Source organism: Polypterus senegalus, chromosome 4, assembly GCF_016835505.1.
Source record: "Polypterus senegalus isolate Bchr_013 chromosome 4, ASM1683550v1, whole genome shotgun sequence".
In the NCBI taxonomy this organism is placed as follows: domain Eukaryota; kingdom Metazoa; phylum Chordata; class Cladistia; order Polypteriformes; family Polypteridae; genus Polypterus; species Polypterus senegalus.
Window position 1 is genome coordinate 216,625,239 of NC_053157.1, and position 12,496 is coordinate 216,637,734.

General features: G+C 40.1%; 1 protein-coding gene across 1 annotated transcript in view; it reads left to right on the forward strand.

The window, feature by feature from the left end:
* Positions 1-1,662: 1,662 nt before the first annotated feature.
* Positions 1,663-12,496, forward strand: part of LOC120528795 (E3 ubiquitin-protein ligase TRIM41-like) — a 31,375-nt gene continuing 20,541 nt past the window's right edge. Inside the window, exons 1-2 of the mRNA XM_039752922.1 lie at positions 1,663-2,241; positions 5,029-5,124. Of these exons, the coding sequence (XP_039608856.1) occupies positions 1,663-2,241; positions 5,029-5,124 (675 nt within the window). The remainder of the gene's footprint in view (positions 2,242-5,028; positions 5,125-12,496) is intronic.

Consider the following 12,496-nt stretch of genomic DNA (forward strand, 5'->3'; position numbering starts at 1 on the left):
CGGGAAAAAGTGAAGAAATGAGCAAAAACCGAAAAGAGAAGAGGCATCTGACTGCATTTCAATGGTATTGGAGACTGCAAAGCTTAATGTAGAATTTGTATAATGAAAATATAATGTAATGAAATTTGTGAATTTCCCCTTGGGATTAATAAAGTATCTATCTATCTATCTATCTATCTATCTATCTATCTATCTATCTATCTATCTATCTATCTATCTATCTATCAGTCAGAGCAGAGCAGGGTCAGCAACAAACCTGCACAGACATCTCAGAAGTGCTCAGCCGTCCGTGCCGCTGGAGGTGAGCTCGCCCTCTCTCCTCAGGCTGCCATCCAAATTCTGCTGTGGCATCCACTGTCTTATCAAAAACTGCAGGTATACCACAGCCTTCTGCCACTCAAACCAAAACAAGCACATTTATTCCAAAACAAATGACGGCAGCCAGACAGATAAGTGTCGATGAAGAACTGGCGAAAATGATAGTTCGTGACTTTCAGCCATTTTATTGTGGAGGAAAATGATTTAAAACTTTTGTTCAGGCCACAGTAGAAAATCTCATTCCAAACAATTATTTTACGACTATATAACACAGAGCATGCATTGTATCAAGACAGGGTCTAAAAAGCTTCAGCAGTTTGCCTGACAACTGACTGCCGGACATCCAGAACAACCTGCTCATACGTGTCTGTCACTTGTCACTTTATTGGAAACTTTAAGATGACATCCTGCCTTCTTGGCTGTTGTGAGTTTACTGAGATATGTACTGCAGAAAACCTGGCAGAGGAGCTGCTGCGAGTGACAACAGAGTGACAAGTAGACGACACAGTTAATCGTAGGATGCAGGAGTAGACCAGCCTGCTGAACAGACTTGATTAAGTCTCACAAACCCTTTGATAATATGGTTTGTGTAACCAAGAAAATGAAGAAAAACTGTGAAGGAGCGGAGAGCACCTGCTGTGTGGTACGTGTCTGTCTGTCTGTCTTGTGCCCTGTCTGTTATGTCAATTATTAAGTTTTCATATTTCTACAATCCTTGTGTTTATCAATAAATCATATTATTCTGTTTGTTAGACTGAGTGGGCTTCAGTTACCTTGACAGAGTATAACAGCTGGGGGCTTTACAGAATAAACTGATAAATTACTGACAAACAAAACTCATTATTTGATGGATTAACATCCATCAATCGATTCTGCTCACCCACACCATTGACACATCTGTGATGATTAACAATCAGGAACTTACTATGGGATGGACAATTTGAATAATAAAAAAGACAAGCATGGAGACAGCAAATCTGTTTCTACTGACTGATGTGTTGTGTTTTCATTTCATTCAATTTGTAAATTTGCTTTTGACATTTGTCAGGTGGACTGTAGTATATAAAAAATAAATAAATACTGATGTGAATTACACTTTAGCAGACCCCCCGTGACAGGTCACCTCTTTTCTAACTGTACGTCTTCACTCTCTGAGCTCCTGTCTCACATTAACTGTTCACCCTCAGTGTCTCCTCAGATGTTCTCTCTGTGAGCTCTCAGCTTTCTCTTTAAATCTCCTCCTCCTCCTTCTCACTGAACACAAACGCTCACTTTCGTTTCCTCACAAGTCACTTCCTTGTTTTTCTGACTGATTCTCTTTGCCTGCCTCTCCTCAGACTGACGATGGCTGAAGCCCAGCTGTGTGTATCACAGGACGAGTTCACCTGCTCGGTGTGTCAGGACACCCTGACTGACCCCGTGTCACTGCATTGTGGTCACAGTTTCTGTCTGAAGTGCCTCACGGACTGCTGGGATCAGAGCCAAGAGTGCAGCTGTCCTCAGTGCAGACACACATTCACCACAAGGCCTGAGCTGAACAGAAACACTCTGCTGAATGAAGTCATCAAGAAATTAAAGAAGACGGCACTCAGTTCTCCACCACCTCAGAATTTTGTTCGCCCTGGAGATGTGGAGTGTGACTTCTGTACTGGGAAGAAGTTCAGAGCGGTGAAGTCCTGTCTGACCTGCATGGCCTCCTACTGTCAGAGTCACCTGCAGCCTCACTATGAAGGAAACGCCTGGAAGGGACACAAGCTGGTTGATCCTGATGGAAATCTGAAGGAGAAACTCTGTGCAAAACATCAGAAGAGTCTGGAGATATTTTGTAAAACTGATAATTCCTGTATCTGCTTGATGTGTGTGGTGACTGGACATAAAAATCATGAAATGGTCGAGCTGGAGACAGAGAGGGAAGAAAAACAGGTGAGTGGAGTTCAGTGTTTAATGAAATCTATTTGAGAAACTTTGAGTTAAGGAATTTCTAGCAGTTCAAGTGATTGAGGTGATGATCTGAGGAAAGCCAAATCCACTTGTATGACGTCATCACAGTGAGTTTGTGGTCTGCTTGGTTTCTTCCTACAATTCATCGTTGTGTGACTAGGACCTGTGTGTGTGTGTGTTAATCAAAGGGTGCGATAGTAGACCGGCCTAGTGAACAGACTTGGTTAAGCCTCCCAAATCCAGTGCTAATACGGCTTGTATAACGGAGAATTTGTAGAAAACTTGGATCTGAGAGCATCGAAGACACTCAGTGTGCCAACCTAAGCCCACCATATTTTTATATACACCATCCACTGAAGCACATTAACTTGACCTCGTATTAACATTTTACCAGTACATTACATAACTATCCTGTTCTTTGTTTATTATTCAACATTTTAATATAAATAGGAACAAAACAAAAACTATGTTTTGCAAAATTTAAGTTCTGAACACATTTTGTGAAATTTTATTATAAAATTTAAAATTGTCAAATTTAAAATTGTCAAATTTTATAAAAACAGAAAGTCCAATAGTTTGAAGAACAAAACAATTAAATAAATCAAATCTAAAGAACAGTATTAAAATGTTTAGTCTGAGTAATCATCGATAGTTATTGACCCGAGTCATTTATAATTTATTACGGTGACCCTTGTCCTTTCTTCTCCTGAGCTAATTGTTCAATATCAGGTGTGTATTTGGTGACTTTCAGCATCACACAGTGTCCAAATGCACAGACATAAGGCAACTTCTCTGTGGACTAAAAACAGATTTCATGTGTGAGAAAATGTGTTTGCTTGTATAAGTTGACCCAAAAACCACAAGAAGAGCAAATGCGACTTTCTTCAAACAGGCGAACACTTCAGGCAGGGATGTCCAGGGACTGAGGACTGAGGATGGCAGCTGACAGAGATTTCCACAATTACAAATTTTATCATCCATAACTCTAATGACATTTCAAAATTGTCAATATCCATCCACTTGAAAAGAGACATCAAATGTGGTGGTAGTGAGATCAGTTAAGGTGGGCTTGATTAGGGAAGAAAATATGAGCCTGTGAATTTCAAAATCTTGAACTTGTTTAGCAAACTCTCCTTTGAGCAGTTCGACGTACTTCTGAAGCTCATTTCTGTTGACAGTAAATCAATTTGAATGAGCCTTTATGGTTGGTGTTAGTGATAATATCACCGCAAAATATATCTGTTTGCCCTGACCTTAGAAACTCAAGTTTAAGTCACTCAGATGTTTAGTTATGTCTGCCAGAAACATCAGCTTACACAGCCAGTCGTCGTCATTCAATTCCGGGAAATATTGTTCTTTTTCATCAAGAAACATCCTGATTGCTTTTAGATTTGATACAGATCTGTTCTAAACATTACCTCGACTAAGCTAATGAATATATCCGTACAGCGGGAGGTCCGTATATGCGCTCTGCAGTTTTGATTGAAGAGACTTGACTTGCCTGTGGATCAATGAAGAGTCAGAAACTATGAAGCTGACTATCTTGATAACAGTTTCCATTACAGAGTTCAAGCGCAGTGACAAACTCTTCACATACAAACTCTCCTGGTGTATAAGACAATGGAAGCTCAATACTTGATTTCCAATATGATCCTGGAGAAGTTTAACAAAACCTTTGTTCTTTCTGACCGTTGCAGGGGCCGCATCATTAGTAACACAGAATATTTTATTTATGTTAATGTTCTGAATTTTGAAATACCTTAGAAATGCAGTTATGATGTCCTCTCCTTTGGCTGTACAACCAAGAGATATCAAGTAGTACAGTTCTTTATCAATATGGTCATTGTCACTATATCGCGCAAGTATCGCTTGGCACGCCACATCATTCACATCGTCAGTTTCGTCAAGATCAACACTAAATACAGCTTGTTGTAACCCGGTTGTCTGTTTTACTGTTACATTTTCAGCCATATCAGTTAAACGTCTCTCGATTGATCTCGCACAAGCCAGTATTTCTCAAATCCAACACAGGATTGTTTCTTTATTTGGTAAGTCACTAAACAAAATTTCAGCACTGCTCAAAAAACTATTTCCTTGGCTAATTCTCCATCTATGAAAGGCTGGGCCTTTGAAGCCACACTCTGAGCAATTTTGGAACTTCATCTGGTTGCTTTATTTTTGGTTTCAATTACTTGACTAAAAATACTAGTTTGTTTTTTGTAGCCAAAAACAGCCCTTTTTATGGCTTCACTTTTCTCCTCAGAGTTTTTAAACATGGACTGATGTTTGGTTTGATACACTTGATGTACGGCACACGAGAGTTTCACAACATAACGCACAAACAGCAGAATCCTTTTATTGTATGAATCCATATTTGTTTGTCCAAAAGTCTGAATTAATTGGATTCTTCACCTACACAGTCCAGTTTTTTGGTGTGTGAAGTTCTGATTTCCCAGTCGTCAATGTGATGTCTTCTAAACATCAAGAACTAACTCACACGCTAGTGTGCCTTCAAACTGAGTTCATTATTTGATGCACTCTATAAGCCCAAACTCCATCTTGAATCAGTGAATCTTTTGTGTTATTCATATTTGTTGAATCGAATCTCTGTTTGTCATCTATTGTGTCAAAGTGTGACAGAAGAAGTACATTGTGTTATAAAATATAAAAAAGAAATGTGTTTTACAAATATCAGAAATAGAAGAAGACATCATAAAATGAACGTGAATTCTGATCTGGCCACATGTGTCCTCTTGTGTGTCCAAACAGAAACAGCTGGGGGAGACACTGAGTGACATCAAGAGGGGACTTGAGGAGAGAGAGAAGACACTGAAGGAGACGAGGAGGGCGATGGAGGAGATGAAGGTGAGAGGATTTAACATGACACTTCATATCAAAGAGAGGAGAACTAAATTAAAAATAGAAGAGCCAGAAGAGCTTCACTGGTGATGATGTGTAGAGACAGGAAAAGGGAGAAGGAGAGAAGACATGTTGTGGTGTCCTTCATAGCATTTCACTGTTGACAGTATTCCATGTTTAATTCATTAGAGATTCAGACAGCATCACCCTAAAGACCTCTGACATTCCATTGACTTCTTAAAGGGGACTTAACTCTCCCTAATGGTAACTCAAAGTAAAGTTCAGGGCTAAAGTTCTGAATGAGATCAGTCAGCATAACATTCCTTAATGGTCTCTTCTGTTTTTTGAATGCTTACACTAAATTTCTATTAATTAAATCTTGACATATTTTTTAAAAAGTCTTGAGCAGATTCTGTAACTACAAATTAGGTTTTTTTATAATTCAACTGGTACAGAACAACAGGTATCCACTGATGTATAAAAGGTGGGCAGGGATTCTTCCATTTAAACAAGTCAAGTCTATGAGCTCATAGTGTGGTGTCGGCTGTTAAAATTAATTTGTTCTTCTCCACTCAAAGCCCCTCAGGGAGCCCAGTAATCAGTCCTGGACACACGTTATGGACAATTATAAATGAGATAAATATGATCAATGAAAGATTTTTAACTTGAATGATTGAGTGCTTTGTGAATATTGAGCTGGAGTGCATTCTGTGCAAAGATGGTTTCCACTTCTTTTCTTAGATGTTAACTGAAAGGTCCTTTTCCCACCACACCCCAGGATCTTTGAAGAGGAAATTCTAAGAGATGATCTTATATGTTGTTGAGATGCTATCTTCAAGACTAATCAGGATTTCTTCTGAAGTAGAAATGGGTGGGAGGTGTGGAAAACTGGGTAGGTTTCTTCTAGCAAAATTTCTGATTTGAAAGAAGTGAAAAAATTGTGTTGCTGGAAAGTTGAATTTGAAGTGTAATTGTTCAAAGGATGCAAAATTATTACCTATATACAGTCCTCTAAGTGTTTTATTCTGGGATATTTTCCAAAGATTAAATATGTGTACCTTTGAGAAGATTACAAAGGTGATTATCATGAAGAAGAGCAACAGATAAAACCTTCTCTGCCTTGAAGTGAGCCCTGCATTGTTCCCATATTCTGAATGAGTGATGGACAATTGGATTATTGGTATATTGACAAAAAGTAGTATTTGTTCATAACTGTTCATAAACGTTCATAACATTTATGGACAGAATTTCTAGGCACAGCCAGGGCATTGAGGGGGTCCTGTTTGGTGGGCTCAGGATTGGATCACTGCTTTTAGTCAGTACCTCCAAATCTGAGACCATGGTCTTAAGCCGGAAAAGGGTGGAGTGCCCTCTCAGGGTTGAGAACAAGATTCTGCCCCAAGTGCAGGAGTTCAAGTATCTCAGGGTCTTGTTCATGAGTGAAGGAAGAATGGAGCAGGAGATCGATAGGCAGAACGGTGCCGTGTCTGCAGTGATGCAGGCTCTGCATCGGCCTGTCGTGGTGAAAACGGAGCTGAGACTGAAGGCAAAGCTCTCAATTTACCAATCGATCTACGTTCCTACCCACACCTATGGTCATGAGCTATGGGTAGTAGCGAAAGAATGAAATCGCGAATACAAGCGGCTGAAATGAGTTTCCTCCGCATGGTGTCTGGGCTTTCCCTTAACCCTTTAACCGCCAACACCCTAAATATTCCCCACGCCGGGTGAAATCTGAACAATTTTCGTTTTTTTACTTTTTTACATTTATTCAAGCAGTATTTGCCACTAAATGTTGTGCAAGTTCTAGAAATGGGCAAACACATAATAAAACACAAAAATGTACATTTTCTCAGGCTTATGGATTTAGTGTCTACTACAAAACGGAACAGTCAAAAGCTATCGAAGTAGTTCGGTCAATCATAGTTTCATTCCCAGTATTTGAGTTTGCTGTGCCACAGGCCAAAGCAGGGAACTGCACAAAGTCCTGGATTGCTGGGACACTTTGAGCAGAAGGTCTTGACGTCTCTACGTTGACCCTTCTTTGAACATACACGACAGCGTGCCTGTGGCTTGGTCCAAGTTGTTGTTGGTTCGAGTTTGTCCGGAAAGTGACGTTCTGTGAGCCTCACCACTGCTTCTACTCTATCTGCATGTTGTTCCTCACCAGAGAAAATGAAGTCTGCAATGACGTCATGTTCAAACTGCAGAAATGTTTTTGTGCCTCCATTTTCTGGTACAGAATGTGAGCATTCAGCATTGCCATTTAGAGCAGATGAACTGATAACTTTTTATACCACTTCATAGTTTTTCTTGCAGCCGAATAGGGTTCCAATACTTGGTCCTGCTTGTCAACAGCACCCATGTTGCTGTTATATTCAATGATGCATTGTGGCTTGTAACGGACATTAGTAGGTGATGGGCGTCCTCTTCTGTGGGGAGCCTCCTGCACAGACTCATTGTGCTGAGTTGTTAGCATGTGAACATCTTTCTTGTCTCGAAATTTCAGGCACAGCAATGGGCCACTGCGGTATGCAATGTGCTGACCGGTGCTGGCGCTGAATTGCGAACTTCTGGAGGGACCCTGTTAGAACGAATTGTGCCACATGCTGTAGTTTTACGATGATGAAGGTAATGGAACAGCCTACAACTGGAGTACCAGTTATCCATCCAAATGGTGTACCCATTGTCCAATAGTGGTAGGGCAAGGTACACAACAATCTTCTCTGAAAGTCCAAAGTCCTTACATTCGTCTGGCAACACTGCTGAAATACTACTCATAGGATCCTCTTTGCTAGTGTATACACGAAATCTATAAATGTAACCTGAATTCTCAGCTAAGCAAAACATCTTGATACCAAACCGTGCCCTTTTCAATGGTAGATACTGTCGAAACTGTAAGCGGCCCTTCCACAACAATAAACTTTCATCAACTGCAACTGACGGGCCTGGTACGTAGGGTAACTGAAATGTTTCAAATAAATGGTCAATCAAAGGATGTAGCTTGAACAAGCGGTCACGGTTTGGATCTTTCTTATCTGGCTCATTGCTGTTGTCATTCAAATGAAAGAATTTCAGCAGCAAAGAGAATCGGTTACGTTTCATGATAGTTGCAAAAATAGGTGTTGCATACATAGGATCTGTAGACCAGTACATCTCAATATCTGGTTTTCTGATTATTCCCATCAACATCAAAATCTCAATGAATTTTTTCATTTCGTTTTCATCAATGTCTACCCAAGTATGAACACGGGAATGTGGAGGTTAATTGGGATTTTTCTCAATAAACTGTGCTGCATACAGATTTGTTTGATGAACAAAATGTCTGATCAAGTCAGGTGACACAAACAGCTCATAAAACTGCTTAGCAGTGTAATTGTTTACATCAACAATAAACCCACACGTTGCCTCAAACGGATACAGAAATGGTAGTTCACCATGGGCAGCAGTCCAGTTGAGATGCTGCGGATACACCCACTCATCGCTATCATCCGATGCGTCGTCATTCACAGTATCATGCAGCGCACGTTGCTGATCATCATTGTCGCTAAAATCTTCTTCAGTACTGCTAAAATCGTGATCAGAATCATTGTCCAAAATCGCCTGCAAAACCTCACTTGAAGTCAGTTTACGTTTCGCCATATTCACAACTTTCACTTTCGAATCACAAAGTAAAGAACGGTTATTTCCGCCCAATACAACCATAGAGTTCTCGAAATACAATGTAGTAATAATACCCACGCCATACCGTTAGTTATACTACGCACCAGGCATTCATATAACCATAAGCAAATGTGCCGGATAATTCCGGCAGTAAGGCGTCAGCAATAAAGCTACGATGCCGGATATATCCGGCAGAGGGCGGTTAAGAGGTTAAAGACAGGGTGAGAAGCTCAGTCATCCGGGAGGGGCCCAGAGTAGAGCAGCTACTCCTCCGCATCGAGAGGAGTCAGATGAGGTGGCTCGGGCATCAGATCAGGATGCCTCCTGGATGTCTAACTGGGAGGAGGCCCCGGAGAACACCCAGCACACACTCGATGGACTATGTCTTTCAGATGGCCTGGGAATGACTCGGGATTCCCCCAGAAGAGCTAGAAGAAGTGGCCAGGGACAGGGAAGTCTGGGCATCTCTGCTCAAGCTGCTGCCCCCACCACCCGATCTCGGAGAAGCGGAAGAGGATGGATGGATGGATGGATAGACAAAGATTTTATTTCAATTGCAGACCAGCCAGGTGTAAATTCATCAATTTGTTTAAATTTACAGGACTTTGTACCTTCTATTATTGCTTACCTTCTTTAATAATTTTGGTTTAGTTTTGTGATGTTACATTATTCAGAACTGAAATTGGTCTGTATGATACACACTGTGATAAATCCTTATTTTTCTTTGGAAAAAAAATGAATTAATGCTTGGTGAACAGTTTGAGGTAGAATTCTTTTGTCTCTAGCTTCTGTTAACAATGCTTATAATAGTAGAGCTAACTTATCTGAAAACTTCATAGAATTCCACTTGGTTGCCATCAGGGCCTTCTGTTTTCCCACTCTGGTGTCAGTTTACAGCATCCAGTAGTTCTGATAGTGTCAGAGGTTTGTCCAGTTCCAATGCACTAACATTGTCCAGCTGTTTTATTTTTATTACTCCTTAGATTATGTCTTGTCTTCTTTAAACTAAATAGTATATAAAGACTTATAGTACTCTCTAAACGTGTCAGTTATATTTTTATGGTCAATGATTTTATCTCACGTTGTATGTATAAACTTTGTTATTGTGTTGCAAACTTCCTGCTTGTGCTTTTGTTGAGCTAAGATCTTTTTAGCCTTCTCTCCATAATCATACAGGTGATGTTGTGTTGATATTGTGATTTAAAGATGATTTTTTTTTCAGTTTCTTTTGTTACAAAGATACTAATTTCTGATTGTATAGCCTGTCCTTTCCTGGTCACATCTGCTGAATTTCAGATCCACTGTGCTCCATTCACTTTCCATATGGAGTTTACCCCTTCTTCTAGTATCTCTGTTGGTTTCCTCCAGTTATTCCAGATTTTTCCCCACATCCTCACATTTAGGTTTCTTTAATTTGAATAAACCCCAAATTGGCTCATTGTGATTGCAAGTGTGGGTCTGACCTTGCAATAAAATGCCACAATCTCCAAGGTAGCATGCTGTTTCATGTCCAATTATTCCAGGATTCATTTATGAGACGTTCTCATCCAATAGGGGAAGAACTCTTCACACACATTTTTCTGCCAAGACAAAAAATTTTAATTTAATTTAAATTTATTTATTGCAGACTCACATTAAACAGACCAGCACCATCTAGTGTATTTAAGTACTAAGTGAAGCAGGCCCAGACCACTAGGTTGTGTCTTTAGTTCAAAGAAAGTAGTTGGACACAGTCTGTCACTCAACATTGTGTAGTCCAATTAAGACAGAGAGGTGACAGTTGAGGAAGTACAAATAAAGGAGAACCGTCCTCACAGATTGACCTTCACTTTGGTTTATGCCTTTATGCTTATCTGCTTTTGGTGTTTCCTCCTAGAATTCCTGCTTATTAGTGAAGTATGAAATCTCCTCTCTACACCCATGATGACCGTGACATTTTTCAGCCAGGGTTTCTTTCCCTGGATGGCATTCAAAGTCTTCTTTCATGTCTTTTTTGTTTATTTATTTATATTAATGTTGATATGGTTGAGTATGTGCTTTATTCTTTTTATTTGACCCCCTCTATAAATTGCCTTTGTTATGTCCCATTTGGTTTGTGTGTGGCTCACCAAGAGGTGGACCATCTGCCAGTCACTGCCAGGAGCTTCCCTTCTGCCCTATAAATCTCGAAGGTCTCCCACAGTTTCATTGTGAATGTACTCTGCAAGCTTGTCAAGTTCTTGTGTTCTTTTGGCTGTGCCTTATGCTTTTGAGATTGGATTTTTCATCCTGTGCTTTGTCTTTCAACAGCTGTCTTTGGATTTTGTTTAAAAACTTTGTTTGCTTTGGATTGCCTTGTTTGGCTCAACAGAGTGTCTTCTTTGTGAAGAATAAATCTTTAATTATATAAAGATTCTATGAGGGCCATTTTCTATCTATCTATCTATCTATCTATCTATCTATCTATCTATCTATCTATCTATCTATCTATCTATCTATCTATCTATCTATCTATCTATCTATCTATTTCCTCAGTATTATGTAGACTAGTGTGTGGCATAGACCTTCTGATCACTATGTCACTATTGCTACTCAGCTTTGTCCCTAAGTCTTTAAATTGTCCTGCAGGACTGGTGGGTTAATCCATCCTCTTATAATTGTTCACTTAGAACTGGACATATAGTATGTGACAATGACAACTGAATCCTTCCTTTCCTGCTCTGGCCAGGAGCCTATCCACCCAACCAGGGAGGTTTTCCCACATGTGTACCAAAAGGCAAAACAGTATATGAGACTCTCTGTATCTGGAGCTAAGATTCATATACATTTCCTAATAAATAAATCCCATATTATGATTTCTTCCTTATTCTAGTGGCTAGTTAGGAGGTGACCTTTTAGGGCTTCTCATCCCTGCCTTCTATCACTAAATGATCTGAGTCACTGTCCAGCTTTGCAAAGTTCTGAAAACAGCAGAACACCTCCAGCTTTGGGGTTGATGATCCTGGACAGCATGCACTTTTTACTTCACATTTACTTCCAACATAGTAACACCCCATGGTGGTGCAGTGGTAGCGCTGCTGTCTCGCGGTTAGGAGACCTGGATTCGCTTCGTGGGTCCTCCCTGCATGGAGTTTGCATGTTCTCCCCGTGTCTGCGTTGGTTTCCTCCCACAGTCCAAAGACATGTAGGTTAGGTGGATTGATATTTCTAAATTGGCCGGTGTGTGGGTTTGTTTGTGTGTCCTGCGGTGGATTGGTTCCATCCTTATGCCCTGGGATTTGCTCCAGCAGACCCCCTAGTTAGGATATAGCGGGATGGATAGTAACACCCCCCAGGTGTCTTTATACAAGAATGAGCCATAGTTACAATAGTAATTCATTCAATAAAAAAGAGATAGTGGAGGAAAAAAGAAGCAATGAGATCATGAAATTAAATGAAATCTAAAGCATCTCGACAAGCGCCTAGAGCCTCTTATTTAATATCTCCATCTCACAGAATAGATTAGACATTTTGACGTCTGACACCCCAAACAAGAACACAACTGTTACACACAAGACTCTGGTTCAGAAATACTTTTATGTTCACACAGTTACCTTCAAACAGACAAGTTGACTTCACTATACAAATACTGTTTCTTCATCTTCCTCTCCTTCCTCTCCTACTCCACTACTAACCCCAGGCTGAGCAGGAGATGCTCTTTTAAAAGGTAGAATTTTATACAAGATCAGATCCAGAT